Source organism: Condylura cristata, unplaced genomic scaffold (genome assembly GCF_000260355.1).
Source record: "Condylura cristata isolate star-nosed mole 26May11 unplaced genomic scaffold, ConCri1.0 scaffold00001, whole genome shotgun sequence".
Classification (NCBI taxonomy): Eukaryota; Metazoa; Chordata; class Mammalia; order Eulipotyphla; family Talpidae; genus Condylura; species Condylura cristata.
Window position 1 is genome coordinate 51994384 of NW_004567102.1, and position 18598 is coordinate 52012981.

Consider the following 18598-nt stretch of genomic DNA (forward strand, 5'->3'; position numbering starts at 1 on the left):
CTGCACCTTGTGGTCACCTCTGGGGCAGGGATCGAACTCATGCTGAAGTGGCTTTAGCTTCTCTGTGCTGTGCTTTAACCCACTGCGCCACCAGGGAGAGCCCACAGACTTTTCTTTTTAGGATGATTGAACTGATCACTGTGGTATGATACTGTGATATGACGTATATGGTAGATATACGTCACTGTACATTTTTCTAAACCTACAGAATACAACATCAAGAGTGGGCCCAACTCTAAACTATGGACTCTGATAATAACAGAGGCCTATCAGTTGTAACAACTGTTACACACACTGTATGGGATGTTGATAATGTTGGAGGCTGATAATGCAGAGACCCATAGGGGACATATAGAGACTCTCTGTCCTGTGTACTTAATTTTGCTGTGAATCTAAAGCTTCTTTTAAAAAATATCCCCCAAAATGATGCATTTGGATTGTTTCATGATCTGTATGTTCTCTGAAAGACACTTAAAAAAAAAAAAAAAGCACTAGAAATTGTCCATGTAAGGTGGATTATGGTTTATGGAAGAAAGGTAGTCCAGAATGCCAGTGAACAGACACACAGGAAACAAGGGCCTGGGCTTTCAAAACATCGGCTAATATCTATATATTGATGTGCCTTTAAGTTCAATAAAAGGTCTAAGACAGTGCATGTCATTTTAAAGCAGTCTCTGCTCTAAAGTCGTTTAATTAACACGATTCTTAGTCTTAATTGCATTGGGTAGGAGGATTTCTACTATGTTTTACAGGGGTTGGAGGAGAAAGGTTTTGCTTGCTTGTTCTTGTCAAAATATGTTTGGGAAACTTAGGTTAGATAATATTTAAAAGGTTCCTTTACTTCAGCCCTCTCAGAGCCTTTACTATCCTACTGTGCACTGTAAATATCCAGGAGAGAGAGAGCAAGTATGCAATGTTCTTTAAGTTTATTTGACCACAGAATCTTTTGTTCCCTTTGGGAAGATCTATCATCAGCTCAGGAATTAGTGTTCTGGAGAGCAGTGAGAGAAACATGGAAGTATAGAATTTACACATATGTTTGGATCCATTAGGCTTTCTTTTGGAGGCTACCCTGATTGGTCAGGAGAATGGCCGTGACTAAAAATGTGTCCCTTCATGTTTCAGTTCTCTGGTGGCTTAGGATAAAGGGGTTACTGAGTGGCAGAAGACTGGTGGTTGTGTTAGAGAGATGAAATGCTACCAAATCAAGATCCCTATCTTGGGGAAGGGAGCTGGGTGGAGGCTTTGTTCAGAGGCTGAGAAGAGGAAATGGTTTGGCCATCACTAAGCCAAAGTTTCCTCCTTTCAAGGGACCTGGGAACAGAGTGAAAGGGGAAGAACAAAGCTCTCATTTAACCCAATGTGATGTCTCCCTTCACCTTCACGCTCTGTCACAAGCTACGACATCCTAAAGAAGCCATGACCACACACACTGAAAAAGAGGCAGGCTTGGAGGCAGCCAGCACCACTTGGCCCGGAATTTCTCCTTTTGCATGAATTCTACTCTCTCTGGCTTCCTCTGACTCCTGCCTACAGATGCAGATGTTTGTCTGAACTTGAATTCATGAGGAAAAAAACATTCTGGGAAATCTTCCTGTTAGCACACAACTGATTGGTACCCAGGGACCCCAAACTTAAGGGATGCACTCTCTAAAAGGGATATTGCAATCCATTGCATAAAGACAAAGAAAGCAGACTCTTGTGGGAAAGAGCTCTAGTAGAATTAGTGTACACAGAAAGTGAACAAAGAGAGGATAGTCTTAATAATGGTTTCCAATAAAATCCCCCACACATGGGCAAATGCCCAGCCAAACAGGTCGACCCAAAATGGGGTTGCTAAGGCCTGATAGCTTGACCCAATCTAAGGTAACCTCTGAGGGGGCATAGCCAGGAGCTTAAGCAGGTCGTTGAGACCTGGGACAAAAGTAGATACCACATCAAGGCAGTAATTGCCATTGTCAGCCTCTCATGTGTCTCTCACCCATGTGTTTCTTTCAACAATTTCTACATGTCTCTCTTCCATGTGTCTCCTCCAAGCCCCATTCCCAGCTGCACCATGATGCAAGTTGGCCACAGAAACCAGATCCCAAGAGCTTACCTGCCTTCTGTGTTATACAACCTCATCTGGCCACTGAGCTCTGCCCTAGTTCCCAGTAGCTCCTTGCTCAGGAAGTCCAGACCATGTTACACTGGGACTTGTAATTCTAGGTGACCGGAAGTGGGGGCAAGGAAAATGGCACCAGCTCACTGCCCTGCGATGCTCCTCCCCTGTTACGAAGATGCATTTTCTACCATCCCCAGCATTCTTGTAACACTTCCCCTCAGTTGAGCCCAGAGCTAAACCCTAAACCAGGTTTGTCAGGTGATGGTCCCCACACCAGGAGTGTGTCATGTGATCTTTCACCAGCCTTTTCTAGAAGCCAAAGATCTGCCTCAAAAGTACACTAGAAAGTGGGCCCTCCCGGGTGGCGCAGTGGTTAAAAAGCAGCACTGCAAACTGGCAGGAGCTGCCAGTGCGAATTCCATCCCTGGAAGGTGATCCACATGGCACAGGAGACCTCCTGACCCCGCCTACTGCTCTTCCTTCCGCAAGGTACTTGTCAGTTGGCCTGTTCTGCTCCCCACTGTCTCTGGTGAATCCCCTCACCACCCTTGCACATCTGGTTTGCACCCCCATTCTGTATGCATAAATAAATAAATCTTTTTTAAAAAAAAAGTACACTAAAAAATAGCTAATTTCTTATCTGAAAAAAAATGTCTAAAATATACCTGCATTCTGTTTTGTCAAAACTTAGACTTACGAAATTCTAAAACATTTTAAGAAGGGTGAACTACTAGTAGACTACCTAATTCCTTTGGATTTTCCTCTTCAACTCTGCTGGGACACTAGTGATATTCATCTTTATTGTTCTAAAGGATCAGCAAAATCAGAATTATGATTATGATGGAAAGTAACCATCTATAGGAGAGTGAAATTCCTTTTTCAAAACCAGGACCCCCCCAGTAAATAACATAATAAGTGTAAATACCAGAGGCTCCTGCTCTGTCATGCACATTTCTGGGAGGATTGTGCTGGATGCTTCCTCCTGTGTGAGTGAGGCTCCTGGCAGAAAAAGGAGGAAGTATAAATTGGAAATCTCATCTGAAATTAGGAGCAGCTGGAGACACCAGTGGCCCTGTGGGTGTGCTTGCTAACCCCACAACAGAAAAGGGAGTAGGATGGGGTTTGGGGCCTCCCCCTGCCTCCTCTGGAATCTGCTTCAAAATGCCCCTGGGGTGATGCAAAGGCAAGAGACCCTACCCCACTAATTATCTTACCTGTGTCTTTTCCTCTTCCATAGGAAAGCTCGTAAGTGTTGCCACCCTGCCATTGTTCCAGCTCTGCCATGCTTTCCAAAATTTAATATATTTTAAAAAAGATTTATTTATTTGTGCATACAGAACTGGGGTACAGGCCTGAGGTCCAGGGGTGGTGAGAGGATTCACCAGAGACAGAGTGGGGAGCAGAACAGGCAGATCGACGAAGTACACTGCTGAGGGGAGCTAGGCTACTATACTTTTGGCATTATTTAAGGGACACCGATTTTCATGAAACAAAAGCCTTCCTTTAGTGGGGTTTTGCCTAGAAGGAGTAGAGAAGCTATAAGCGATAAACATACATTAGGAAATAAGAGAACAAGAAGGATGATGGTGTGTCCAGAGTTTGGTCTCAGAGTTGTCTTGTAGCCATTTAGAGCTGTTCAATGTTTCACTGTAACTAGTGTTGGTATATTTTTACCCCTAGACCTTTGGAAACACCAAGTCATGAAAGAAAACTGCTCAGTCATAAGACCACAAATAGTTGAAAAATTTATACAGAGATTAATGGAGAAATACCAGGATGGTGGATTAGAGGTATGTATTAAAAACTGGTCATTTGGGGGTTTTTCTAACATAAGCCGATAGAGGAAAACTTTTTCCCTGCCTTAGAATGGTGATGTGAATAGTGAGTCTGAATTCAAAGTAGTGATCACTTGTTATCGTTGTAATTTTGGAAAAACTCAGCTTATTTAATAAAGATGGGAGAAAAAGAATATGGATGGTGGTAAATTTCAGAATCGGTCAATATTTTTAGGTTTGTTTTTGAAGTTTGTTTAAGATTGTTTAGGAGTTATTTTATGCATGAGTTAGTTGAGGAAATGAACGTTTCCTACTGTTGGTTTTTTAATGTAGAAAATTGTTAAGAGAAGCCAAAATAACCACCAACATGGGCATAATATACAGTGATGTAAATCAGTGTTACCTCAATAAACAGAATTAGAGAAACACACATAATACAACCATTTAAAAAATACTTTAAAATGTACAATATGAAAAAAATAACAACTCAGAAAGATAAATATTTTCTTCCTCCTCTATGCCACCATCCCCACTTTCCTCTCCACAAAGGAAACCTGTGAGCTATCTGGGGGTATACAGATTTGAATTCATAACAACGCTCACTATGCAACATACATTTAACAGTAATGCAGACAACATGCATACCCTCAGACTTTGGAGTTTTAAATCATGCTTATTCTTGGTAGGAATTCCTTCTAAATCAAGGAATCCATGGAAAAGGCAGGGAGAAGTCACTGGAGCATTTTGTCAGCAGGGGTGAGTTTTAGAAACATCATCCAACACCTTGCATGTGGCTGATGTTTGAATTAATAGGGACTCTAAGAAGAAGCAAACCACAGAAAGCACATTTTGTATCCCAGTCCCTGACTCTGCAAATATTAAAAGCAGAGGACTGCACAGCTGAAGCTGATGGTTTTCTAGAGAGAAGACATGGGAAAGGATCTGGGAGCCACAGCAACTTATGCCAGGAGTCCCAGGGTGCTGAGGCTGCAGGGCGAGAGCAGCTGTGAAGATGCCCTTTCCTTTTCAGGTCACTTTCAGGAAAGACCACCTTGAGGCCTGCCTCCTTTCCCTGGGGTGTGATGTGATGGCCAGAGAGCACAGCAACTTCCAGACCTACTCCATGTTTTATGAGCATGTCCTGGAGCACACAAGGCAGAAGCTAAGCCAAAAGGAGCAAGTATGTCCCCAGAGACAAGAATTGTGTTGGGTGGGTATGGCTAGGACAGGCAGGGCTCCCTTTGAAGAGGAAAGTAAACCGGTAAAACGGAAGGGGGGGGAGGTATTCTTATGCAAGAGCTGAAACTGTCTCCAACTTTCTTTTCTCATTGGTTCATTTTCTTGGGCAGCTGCATAGGAAAGTGGGTTGTGTGGTTTCAAGGTGTCTAGTGGGGAATGTAAGAGGAGAATGACCAAGGGGCTGGACCCAGGGAAAGATGCAGAACCGACTTTCCCATCCACAGCAAACACAAGACACTCTGTGCTGTTCCTGGTCTTGCGCTAACCTGAGTTTCCTTTGGGATGTGCATCATGGTCTCACTGATGAGACCTGAAAATCCACTATTGGGATCTAAGCACATCTGTCTTTGCACACTGTTCTGAAATGGATTGCATCAGAGGCTCGATGTGATTTCAGTTGTAACTAGAAAAACTGCAAAGGCTCTGAAAAAAAAAATCACAGGAAGCGTTAGAGCATCACACTGTGGTCTTGGCTTGGCCCCTCCCCCCTCGACTTGGCCCCCAGCTGAGTCCTCTGCGTGGCTGTGGTCCTGGAGTCATTGCTGTCTTTTCATGTCGTGTTGAGCATCCCCAAGCCAGTGGAGCAGTAAGTGTGGCCCTTGCTCCAAGCGGAGCCCGAGCATCTCAAAATGAAACTCCATCAACACTAACAAGAGAAGCCCGGGGCATGCTGTGCTGAATTGAGCCCATAGTTGGATGAACAAATGTTGGAGTATATGATGCATTGCTTTCTCCTTCTCAGGAATTAGATAGCCTGCCAAGAGGTCAGAGGTCACCGGAAGATGATGCTAGTCAGGTAGGTCAGTTATTACTAAAAAAGCTCTCTTGTCCATTTTCAGATCCATAATCTCAGAGGTAGCCAGTACTTCTTGGTGTCATTTTTCTCTCGCCCCCTTCAGAGGAGGCCCATAGAAGCCCTGTCAGTAAAAATCCCCTGCAGAAACCTCCAAGGAATGTGTTTTCACTGTTTATTTTTTTGTTGATGTTGTTTATTTATTTATTTTTTGGTGGGGGGAGGTTGTTTTTCATTTTCTTTTTTGGTTTGTTTTCTCTTGAGGCCAGTTAAAGTACATGGCACAAAAAAAAAAAAAGGTGGGGGAATTTGGAGACGGAGATCAAGAAGTAGTACTCTCTCCAATGAGAAGTACTTGATTCTGTCTCCCGCTGGGGTCACTCACTCAGCAACCGCTTACTGAGCATCTACTTTGAGTCTGGCACTGCTCTCGATGTTTGAACCAAGTTTTGATTCTTCAGCCCACATGTGCACAACAGGAGATTCATCTTTTTCATTAGGTTCAAAGTAGAAAGTCAACATTGATATACAAAGCAGTGGCAGTTTGGAATTCCTGAATTCTTTTCCATTTAAAATGTGAATTTCTGTGATAGGTTGCTGAGCTCAGTCACAGTATGATTATGGAAATCACAGCTCTGAGAGCCAGACTCTTGGATTTGGAAGAGGAGAATCTGAATCTCAAAAAGCAGATTAGAAAAGAAGTCCAGGAAGAATATGAAGCATTAGTCCAAGCTTTGTTTGTGACATGTTTAAACATAAAAGTAAGTGACCAGTCCTGTGAGTCCTGTGGAGACCGGCCTTCCAGAGAGATTCAAGAGGGGGCTTTGTAACAGAAGATTGTTTGACCTAAGACTTAACTAGGTCTAAGCTTTCACTGCAGAGTGAGCCATGGATTGTCATTATTTTACCAATGATCAACTGAATTGTTGATCATTCAGATATTTGCTATTTTCCTCACTTTACTGCCTCTTTCCTTTATTGTCAGCTGACTGCTCTTGAGGAAAGCGACAGGTTTGTTTTTTCAAACTCTAATATCTGGAAACATAAACACCTAAGTAGACCCCAGTGAAGGGAACAGAAGGCACCTCCTGAGAGCTCCCTGGCTGAAGTCAGAATCTGAACTGGCTCTCAGAGGCTATTCTGACCGCAAAGCCTCTCATATCCAGCGTCAGGGAGCGACTGAGCCGCCAGTGATGGCCCATCAGAGGGGCAATGACGCATGTCCAGCTGCCACAGCACCGTGGGAGCCCATTACATTCTTATGACGTCAGAGCAGCTCTAAGATGGCGAACCCACACCTCAAGTGGGCCTTCAGGGGCTTCATCCAGCTGCCCCATACGTGTGAATTTTAGTACAAACCTACTGTTACCCAAATCGCAGCTTTCCCCCAACCTGCCCACTCCCCTGCTATTGTATACACCCCAAAGTGAGCCCACTTGGGTCCTTACCCCACAATCTCTTCAGGGGGGTTCTAGGGTAGCCCCCGAGTTGTTATGTTGAGAGGAAGTTCCGCCGACGCTCTGCCTTCACCTAGTCACTCCGGAGAGGACTGGAGAGTCCCTCTTACTTGTGAAGGGGCTACGATGTGCAAGTGCTTAGAGGTAATTAAAGGATCAAACCCAAAATGCAGTGAACCTGGTGCTGCAGGAGAGAGCGGCAGACAGGAGGCTGGGATTCGCAGACCCAGCTTTCCGGTACGAGATTCTTGAAAATCTTCTCAAGTTCTTTTCAGCTCCCGTTAGATTCCTAGACAAAAAAAAGAGACTCTACTTCTTCAGGCTGAACTAGCTCCACAAATGACCCAAAGTAAGGAATCCCTGTCCTACCCCATGGTCCCCAGAAGGGTGAAGATTTCTCTGTGTGGCCAGCATGCCTCCTGCCTCCTCCCCAGGGCAGTGGTTCAGAGGTGAGAGGGCACCCACTCTCCCGGCTCACCCCCTGTTGCACTTAGCACCATAAGCCCTCAGCCCTAAGCCATTCAGAAGATTTCTGCTAAAGCCTAAATGGAAAGCAGCCAGCCTGATTCCTTTCTCTGTTTATCTATTTTTCATGGAGTTCCTCATCAGTGACGCATCTTTGGTGGTTTTGCTTTTTCTCCTGGTCAGATTCTGCTGAGTCAACCCTATAGAAAAAGTCCTAGGTTCAATTTCCCGCATTAGCCCTTGGGGGTGGAGGAGAGGGGGGGAACAGCTTGGTTTTCCACTGGTGACTCCCATTCTTCTACCTGCTCAGCTCACCCTGGAGTTTGCCTGCCTAGGCCTCGTGACACAGTCCTGCGTGGTGGTGCATTAAGGGGCCCTCAGTGAGACGCCCAGATGACACCTAATAGGTTTGCAGTCTGGATGATATTTCAATGTTAGGTCATTTCTGAAAGCTGAATTTTGGAAGACAAAATGACTTTCTCAACTACTCGTCCTAACCGTTAAGTCTGCAATTTGCAGGAGAATCTAGAAGAGAATCAACTTAATTTGATCCAGAAAGTGTGTCAGATCATCGAAGAAGTGAGGACAGAAGGGATTGACACCATGAAAGGCCTCAAGAAAAAATGGGGTTCTGCCAACCCTGATGAAGGAATGAAAGAAAACCCAGTCAAAGTATGTGGTTTCCTTTAGCAGTGGGATATCAGCATTTCATCCTTGTATTTCTTTTCATACCTGCCACTCCCTTCGTTAGCACTCTATCTGGTTTCCCAGAGCATTTGTACCAGGCACTAAAAAAAAAACAACAAAAAAACTGGGCCTTACTGGATAATAGTCATCTTTTGATGTTAGGGCTGTGCCCTTACAAAAAAAGAAAAAAAAAGGTTGAGGCCTCCTTTTCTGAAAGTGACCCTTTCCGCAGGAGCAGCTGCAGGCTGTGGAGCAGGACAACTGCAACATAGCGGCGCTCATGTGCAAAGCCAGGAGCCTGGGCCGCTGGAGGCTGGCGGTGCAGCAGGCGCGCTTCCGGGGCCAGCTGAGCAGGGCCGAGAAGGTGAGGCCCAGGGGAGGGTGCCCAGCAGGGCGGCTGACTGCCAGCCTCCTTGGCTGCAGCTGCTGTGCTCGTGGTGTCAGGTGGCCAGACCGGCCATCTGAAAGGATCTGACAATTGGGGAGTTTTTCTGGGACTGAGCCTTGGAGAGATAGGAATGAGCCAGCAGCAAATGGTAAAGAAGCAAATGGAAGGACAGATCAGAGAGTTTAGCGTGAAAGGAGGGAAAGCCGGGGGATTTTTATCAAGGGCTTGAAGAAGCATCATCAAAATGCTGCAAATCTTTGGGTTTCCAATATGATTGAGGAAAATGAAGTAACAAAATACTAAGTGGAAAATCTGCCCTAAGCGACAGTGAAGCCAAGGACATACTCACAGTGGTGTGAAACTTACTTCTTCCCTGAAAGTCCTTGCTCTGATCTACTAGCACTGTTCCCATTCAAAACCAGAGGCAGTGACCAGCTGGAACTCCATTCTAGACAACATTTTAAAGAACGAGGGACGATGTCGTGGTTTAGATATTGCTCATGAAACGAAAAGCAGAGAAAGGAAACATATTTCCTATCTTACTGTGCTTGCGATATTCACAGGAAGCTGTTCAAAGTAAAAAAGAGTGTTTGAGCATCAAGCTAATGGCGGAGCAAGAAGAGGTTTTATTTTGTCAACAGCTACTGGCTGTCAGGCAAGCCCTGGTCAAAGCGCAGTCGGACAGCATGAGGCTGTACAGGCAGCAGGATAAGCAGGTATGGGCCTCACCACTGTCCCCTCCTCTGAGGAGCACCCCACTGAGCGGGCACTACACGTGGCCATGCTGCCTGCAGCACACATGGACGCTCCACAGGTGAAGATGGGCGTTGGCATTGCCAGGAGTAAGATGGCCCAGACCTCGGCTTCTGCTTTCCTCCCTCCCTTCCAGCCCAGAAACCAAGGCAGTGACCAGAAGGCTTTTGTTCTTTACCATATTTGGCTAATATGGGGAAATATTACTCCTACTCAAGACTAGGAGATGCGAGTGTTTCTCTGAGGGCCTTCACCTTAGGGGTTTGGGGCTTAGTCTATGCCTGTAACAGTCCTTTCATGCTCCAAAAGCCAGGTCAAGGTACTAGTTTCTGTTGAACAGCAGAAACTTCTGAAAGTGAGATAACACAGACCATTAGGAAAGGACTCGGGCTCTTGGCTTGAGGAGTAAATCTGACAGTTGAACCCCAATCCATTTGAAAAAGGGCCTCCCCTAAATGTTCAGATAGGCTTTCTCCAAAGTGGACAGTGGAGGCATACAAGGGACATTTTCCCACCCTCACTCCCAACCTCTTTGGGTTCTTCCCAGTCTAGTCAAACAAACAAGTTAACAACAGACAAAATCAGTAGGAGAAAAGGGCCATATTTAAGCACATATGTATGGGGAAACTCACAGGTGTAAATCCTAGGACATAACTGAGGTTTATATCCTCATAAATCATAGGACAAACGGAGGTTTATATCCTGGCTAAGGAATGGGGTACGGGTTTGGAGTACTAAGCGAAAGAGGGGGTCTCATAGAACAAGGAGGAGATGACTTCGTATGACAAAACCAGATGATTAGATGTTTCCCTTCTCTCTGAGAAGAAGTTATTTCTGGAGAGGATCTTAGAGCTGGATACTCTTCATTCTTTAAGATAATGGTAACAGTTTTGTTGAACCTGCAAGGACTAAATTGATCTAATTGCCACAGGTCAACGTGACCACTTTGGAGAAAGCCTAGTTGAACATTTTTGGGGAGGCCCTTTCTCATGTGGAGTGGGGTTCAATTGTTGGCTTTATTCCCCAAGCTGAGAGCCTTGGGTCCTTTCTTTTTTTCTTTTTTAAGATTTATTTATTTATTCATACAGAACTGGGGTACAGGCCAGAGATGCAGAGGGTGAGAGGATTCACCAGAGACAGAGCGCGGAGCAGAACAGGCAGATGGCTGAAGTACACTGCTGAGGGGAGCAGCGGGCGGGTCAGGAGAGGTCTGCCGCGCCATGTGGATCTCCTCTGGGGCAGGCAGGGATCGAACTCATGCAGAAGTGGCTTAAGCTTCTTAATGCAGTGCTTTAACCCGCTGCACCACCAGGGAGGGCCCGGTCCTTTCTTAATGGTCTGTATTATCTCACTTTCAGAAGTTTCTGCCACTCAACAGATGCTGGCACCAAAATAAAGGTGTTTCAAGCTTCCGCTCATGCCAACCTGTGCAGACAGACCCTCATTTTAGAGAGAGAGCAGCTAAGTTTAAGGAACAGCCTGGAAAAGCTGGGTACATTTGACACCTGAAATGTAACTTGTCCCTTTTGAACCCTAATTCCTCCATTATGTGCAGCAGGTGAATTAGGATGTATAATTGTGCAAAAATTTTGGTCAACTGTAAAATCACCATATACATGTTAATCATTAGTATTACTATTATAATTAAGTTCTGACCATCTAGTAGTTCCGATACTACTCATTACAAAAATTTCAGAATAGGACCAAATTATAAACATCTTTTCCTTTCTTTACCATCTGGAGTCTGGCTTCCCCAAGGCTATTTTGGGAGTCAAAACCTAGGCAAGAATAGAACTCCTTCGCCTACTCATTGCCTGTATTGCATCACCCTGTCTCCCCAGGCTACACCCTTGCCAGCAATCTCCTGATAGAGGCGCAATGTCAGTGGAAATGCAGGCCTGGGTAGAGGGGGCTCTTTGATTGGTGAGCTAATTAGCATGCACGTTAGCATCGAACTTTGGCTTTACAAGACCAAATTGTCCGACCTGCTATCACTATACAGCGCCATTCTCACTTCCTTGGTTTTTGTTTGATTTATATCCTGTTCTCATCCTCACCCTCCACCCCACCCCAAGGGCACACACACTATTTCCTTGAGACTTACGCAAATGCCAGCCTGGCCTGGATGCCTGTGGTCTTGCTGCACCAGCACAGGACCAAAAGCATGCTGGCTGCATCCACCCTGAGCCCAGGGTATGCCACACAGTCCTGCCCCCTCAGCCTCCAAGGAAGGAAAGTTACTGGGTTGATCAACTCCCCCCTTTTCCTGTCTGCTAAGATTCTGTGCCTTTTTCGTTTCCTTTGACCCTTTCCCGTCACAGGCTCAGTTGCTCAAACAATTAGAACATAGAGTGACCCAGGAAGCTCTTTACCGACAGCAGCTGGATTTAATGAAAACCTCCAGCATGGAGAAGCTCTTGGAAGAGGTTGAGCAAAAAGAACAGCGCCTGCAGCTCCTCACTGCAGAGGCCAAGAGGGTTTCTAAACTGGGCCAGCTCCAGCAGAAGAAAATTCAGAGAGAACTTCGACAGGTAACTCCAGGGAGAGGCCCCGGCAGCTAGGATGACAGCCAGAAGCAGTTCATTTTTTCTTTTCCTTCTCCGGTCTCCCACAGCAGTGCTTCCCCATCTTTGTCACTCCTAGGCATGCCACAAAATATTTATATCCCCACTGGGGTGATTGCTGGGGTTGCTTTAGGGGGAAAGATGGCCTGACAGCGTTTAGGCCTGGTGTCTTGGCTTCCTTGAACTTCTGGAAAACGTGTTCAACCTGCTCTAATCCTTGAACCAATGATCTTTTAGAAAATTCCAGTAAGTACTCTGGAAAAGCAGCAAATGTTATGGGAGCTCTTTCAAGAAGATTTTACTCATCGTGTTCTGGAACTGCAGAGACAAAAATGAACGGCAAAGTGATCTCCAGAGACAACATACAACCCAGTCAGGAAAAAAAGGGGAAAATAATATAATGTAGATGTGGATTAAGGCAAATTCCAACAAAGGAGACCACAATGTAATTCAATACAAAAGGAAAAAGAAACATCACTTCAGGGCAGGCTCTTCACGCATATTTACCAGAGTTGTTAGTTAAGCTGGAAAGTTAAATTATCAATTATCGCCAAGTGTTTCAACTGCTCAAAGAGGAATTAGTCAGGAGAATTCTAGGATAATTGATGGCAAAGAAAGAAAGACTAAAAATTGAATTAAGGCAACACTAGAAAGAATATTTTTATAGAAATAGAAAACAAGTAGCTTTAGAAAAAGAAAATTAAATCCTCAACATGAAAAATAAAATATGACCAGTGTCTAAGGAGAATTTGGTGTCATGCTTTTGTCCTTCAAATTATGCTTTTCTAAAAGCTACCACAGAAATAGGGATGTTCATTGATTACTTCCTCAAGGTCTTCTTGAGTTAATTTTTTGTTTCATGGCAGAGATTCTAAAAGTAATCAAAGATTTTTGAGTTTTCTCTCAACCAATATATGTGCTTAGTACTTGTATGTAAAACTGATCATCCATCTTTCTAAACCACCCTTCCAACTTTCCTGGCACCTCCTGTGTCCCTGGGCTTACCTGCCCTCAGCAGTCCTCCCTCCGTCAGGAAGAGCCGGTGGCCAGCAAGGCTCCTTCAGTCTCTCTCCAGCCTCCAACTCCAGGGCTCGTGTTCACCATCTGACCTTAGACAGCAGTAGGGTCCCTGTGGGAAGCCTGCCCCTGGGGAGGTCACTGTCAGATTTACACCCCAGCCCTTAGCTGAGCAAGGTCTGTGGGCCAAGGTGGCCTGTCTGTGCTTTAGTTTCCTCATCAGTATAATGGAGAAACACATTTACTCTGACATTTGGGGAGGATTAAATAATTAGGTAATAGACCTGGATTCAAATCCTGGTTCCGCCATGAACTTACACAACCTTGGGCAAGTTACTGCGCTAGCCTCTATGAAGTAGAGGTCAGTGTTAATAAATGTGATCTGTTAATAAAAAAGATTAATCAAGTGAATTAATTATGTTTCTTTTCTTTGCTAATTTTTTCAAACTTATTTAACCCCAGAAGCATTTCTTGCTTCTTGGCTATCTGCTATGGGGAAGGAGGGTCCATAAATAAATCCCCTCAATAGGTAGTTAGGAAGTTGTCCTAATTCTTAAGGCACCTGATCAGCTACTGAAAGTTAAACTGCCCTTGGGCTCTCTCTCTCTCTCTCTCTCACACACACACACACACACATACATAAAACTACCCCCTTCAATGAAAGTTTTTAAGACTAGCCCATAGTTACAGCTCTAAGATTTCAGGAGCATTCTGTTTGGGTCTGTATGGACAAGACCAGAATTTAAAACACACGTGGCTGAACTTTGGGGATTAGCATGTTTGTTTCTTAGGGCTGCCATAGCAAATTACCACAAACTGCCTGGCTTAAAACAAAATTATTGTCTATAGAAATTTATTGTCTAACAATACAGGAGACCAGAAATCTGAAGTCAAAGTGCTGGTTCCTCAGGACTCTGAGGAAGTGTCTGTTCTGCCCCGCTTCTAGTTCTAAGGCTGCCTAAGTCCTGGCGTTCCTGGGCTTATGGCTGCGTCACTGGATGTTCTGCCTCCCTCATGAGCTGGCCCTCTTCCCGCTGTGTCCCTGTTTCTGTCCTCACCTCCTCTTATTAGGACAGCAGTCATCAGATTTAGGGCCCATGCTTCATCTAGTAATCATTGTAATTATTTTCTAAATAAGGCTGTATCTTGAGGAGTGGGGGTAGACACCATTTAACCCATTACAAAAGCAATTAGGAAATGATAAGAAATATATATGTTAAAAGAAAGAAATACATGTAATCTATGCAGATGATGTGCCCTTTGGATCTAGGTACTTTCAGGCCAGGGGGCTAGGGGCCAGCTGTACAAGAGGAGAGCAACGTGAAGAAATACAAAGGTTGTCACCCGCTATGGACATCATCTATCAGGCCTAGAAATCTGTACACAGGTCATTTTCAGCTGATGATAAATTGAGGGGAGGGTAGAGGTCTGGGGGGAGGTTATATATCTTTCCTCTGTTTGAAATCACCTGGAAGCGCCCACGGCTCCTTGGGGCAGAGGTATGGTTTGGCCTGCAAGATTCTCTGTGAGCAGGGCCCTATTTCCTCCCTTTTATTCTACTCTCTTTGGTGAAAGAAACATAAACGATAGAGCTCTGAGTAAAGGCCTAGCAAAACTTAAAGTAATAAGGGTCTCTCAAGGACTGCCTCTGTTCCTCTTTGGCTAAGTTCTTGGTCTTTCTCGAGCCCTATATCCTCAGAAACTGTGTTCAACCTGACTTATAGTATAGACTTATATTCCTCGGGCAGCCCTTTGACCCAGCTCTCTCTGGGAACCCAAGGGACTAAAGTATGCATCAAAAAGCATGTCTGCTTCCCAAGCACTTTTCCCCTCAGACAAGAAGCCGTCTTGCCCAGGAGCGCAGCGTGAAGCTGGACGCCTTCCAGCGAGTAGCAGAACTACAAAGTCAGCTTAATGACTCTGAGCACTTGTCTGTCCAGATGAGTTCACCAGATGGTAAGGATTCCCCCTCCTCTTACTAGAACAAGCTCTCAAGGCCCAAGGGCAGAATCGAAGGTGGATCTCAGGGACTAGCACCTACAAACCAGTAGTTACTGTCTGGGTGCTGTATAATGTTTGTTAACTGAATGAGTTACACATGAATGACTAAGCCTTCATTTTGGTCTGCAAGCAGAACTTTCTACTTTACTTCACCTTGAAGTACTGACATCCTCCACTAAAGCAACTCAACCATATAAACTGGTCTCAGGAGTTTACAGCATGCCACTTGAAGAACATTGGGTACCTTGCTAGATTTTAAAGCATCTTAATGCCTTGGAACACTAGTGATCATACTTCTCAGATGTTCTTTACGAGAACACTGTGATTCCTGGCTGTGAGAAGACCTGTGGAACTGCCAGTCTAACAGCTATGGGCAGGACAGTCAGCAGGCAGCCTGGAGCAGAGACTGGTCATAGGACATTTCTAGATTAGCTTCCTCTCCTCTAGGATGAGGATTAAGTTCATTCTAAATTCTCTTCTCCATTTGACTATTGGAAATATCATCAAATCAGTAACCATGACTGTCTACCTGTTAAGGTTACCCAGTCCTCTTTCCTGTTCTGCAGCAGAGTCTAATAGTCAAATGTATGGGCAAATCCTTACTCTGTCCCTGCGGCTCTGTGACCTTCTGCTGGTTAACCAGCATCTCTGTAAAATGGAAATGCCCATGTCAAAGGTGCATTCTTAGGATTAAATAAGATAATGCATATCTGACATGTACATTAGCACTAAGTTGATTGTTACACGTTGACACAGGTGTGCTGTCCTTCATGTTCCTTTTGCCTACTTACAAGCGTGACTGATTGAGAAAACACAGCCTTTCCGAAGTAGGACGGTCAGCTTCAAAGATCAAGCAATGCTACTTTGGGTTTATAAGGACAGGACTGGGCTTGCCAGTAAAGCTCCTCCTTCCTCTGGTCTTGCTGCCAGCCGTTCACCGCAGCACTGGTGTTCCCTATCCCAGGTTCCCCAGTCCAAAGAGGAAGAGCACCAGAGGACCCAAGAGCCCTACTTTGGTCATGGGTCCTGGATAGTTCTGTAACTGACACCGTCCTCTCCTTATTCTCTGGGTATTTCTGTCTCTTTTTACCCCGTGTTTTCAACCTGGTTAAATATTTTTTTAATCCTGCTCTGGGTTAATGTGTTTGATAAGGCTACCTTTGTTTAGGCTCAAACAAAAAGTAATCAGTTTATTTCACCAATTCAGTGGGTTGATTTGGAAACATCAACTAAAAGGTATTTTGGGAAGTGCAGCCTCATAGAGAGACTTACAGTGGACTTCCCTAGAGCCAAAGCCAGCATTCCCCTTAAAATCTTTAGTGGAGCCATTACGGTAAGGAGGTGCCGCCAGCCTTCCATGGGGACTGGGACAGAGCACGGCTTCCCGCTGGCATCTGGGTGCTGTAGTTTTTTGATCTGTGAACTCTCTTCTCCTTTCCTCCTTTAATAGGGTATACTACTTTTCACATTTTCCTCTTTTGAACAAAATCTTTTTCTGTAAGCATTAATCACAGGCTAGGTTTATTCCAGATTCAGTGGCCTTTTTTGTCCCTTGGTGTCAGATAGGACCTTTCTTAGATGTCACGTCTTACAGCAGAGGAGACGTGCACCCATTGTCAACTGAGGTTACCAGATGGTGTGCAGGACCAGCAGAGGTGATGGCTTCTTAGAGTGTCACGTGAATCCAAGAGTCTGTTCCATGGAGTCTGCCTACACAGGGCTTGTTAGCAATATTAGATGGAGGTCTTTCCAATGAGACTGAAGAGAGCCTTTCTGGAGATGTCCTTCCCAACAGGTGGACCTCCAGGTTACGGGGTTTTGCTAAAGGCCTTCGTCGCCCTGGAGCATTCAGTGAAAAGATTGCACAACCAGAATACGGTTACTTTTGACAGAAGCTGTTAGGCTTTTATAGTATTGACTGTTTCACCTTAAGTCAGCTGTGGATCAAAAGAGGCACAGTGGGTACCCTGTGACAACTTCAAAGGATGAGAGTTTAAGTTCCAAAAAGGGCTGATCTGAGACTTAGAAGGACAAGCAGCAAGACTTTGGGCCACGGTAGTTGAGTTTAATCATACTGTTGGTGCATTTGGTTAAACCAGAGGATGGAAGGTGGTACGCATGGTAAGAACTGCAAAACCAGCTAAATGACAACAAACTTTTGGGACCACCTGGCTAATAAAATGTGTTCCACTAAATAGGTCCAGAAGGGTTTTCCAGGTAGGGATCCTGGCCCTCGGTAGGAACTTGGCTTCAGAAGAGACAGATGCTGTTTATAAAGGCCTCAGTCCTGTTAGGAAATGCACAGACATGACCAAAACATATTTCTGTCCACAAAACAAAGCAACTGTAAGAAATCCCACTGCCAAAACTCAATTGGCCAGTTAGGTGATTTAAAATGTCCAGGAGCAGTGTGTGCAGGCTTCCCTGGGTTGTGTTTTAGACAGATTCAAGTAAGGTGGATACTTTTTGTGGCCTTATTGATATTTCTTCATGCATATTGATCTATGAATGCTATTTATAAGTGGAAGGATGGCTTAATGCATGTACAGTGGTTGGGAGTGGAAATTTTAGGACTTCCTGTAGGATAAGGTTGTTATTTGACCCAAGTCAGAGACTTCTCTGTCATACCAAAAATTATTGACTGTCCAATCGTCTTTCCTTTTCCGGGATCAATTTTTGGGCTTCTCTAGCCAATTCTCCTAAGCTTGTTATTTGAAAAAATGTCCCTTTAGACTATGACAGAAGTTTGGCTGTTACGGGTTTCTTTAAGAGCAGCAATAATAGTAAGAGGAAATGTTAGCAAGGAGACTTCTTTCATCTTCTAGAGTCATTTTTTTTTTAATTGAGCTAACATTGGTTTACAACACTTTGTATTGTTGTAAGGTTCACACTTCTTCAGATACATGTTACCACCCGCACCAGAGCGCTTGTAGGTCATTGTATTTCCTCCCCAATTTGTTCTCCCTCCCTACTCTCCCCTCCTCTGCTAAGTCTGAATTCTAGCCAAAATTTTAGGGCTTTACTGGTTTGGTTTATCTAACCCATTGTTTTGTTTTAGGGAGTCAATTTTAGAATGTTCCGGAATCTTGATAATAGTTAAGGCAGTAGATAAAAGCATAGCATCCACCAATTCCTGAATGTCAGGTCCATTTTAAATTTTGTCTCCAGTGGAAGTCAGGAAACCATGCAGTTCTCATAACATTCCAAAGTTATGAGCTACTCCAAAGCATATCTCCTATCAATGTCAATGCTCGCAATTGTCCTTGGCTAGGGGGCATATCCACCTGAGCTCCTGTGACTCAGCTTGTTAGGCTATAGTAGGGGAAGACAAAGGTGCTGCTTCGTTTTCATCGAA

General features: G+C 44.6%; 1 protein-coding gene across 1 annotated transcript in view; it reads left to right on the top strand.

Annotated features, from left to right (window-relative positions):
- LOC101630936 (coiled-coil domain-containing protein 162) overlaps positions 1-18598 on the top strand; it is a 35169-nt gene that overhangs the window by 12315 nt on the left and 4256 nt on the right. The window contains exons 5-13 of the mRNA XM_004674077.2: positions 3785-3894; positions 4910-5059; positions 5861-5914; positions 6505-6672; positions 8353-8505; positions 8753-8884; positions 9472-9624; positions 11983-12192; positions 15078-15198. Of these exons, the coding sequence (XP_004674134.2) occupies positions 3785-3894; positions 4910-5059; positions 5861-5914; positions 6505-6672; positions 8353-8505; positions 8753-8884; positions 9472-9624; positions 11983-12192; positions 15078-15198 (1251 nt within the window). The remainder of the gene's footprint in view (positions 1-3784; positions 3895-4909; positions 5060-5860; positions 5915-6504; positions 6673-8352; positions 8506-8752; positions 8885-9471; positions 9625-11982; positions 12193-15077; positions 15199-18598) is intronic.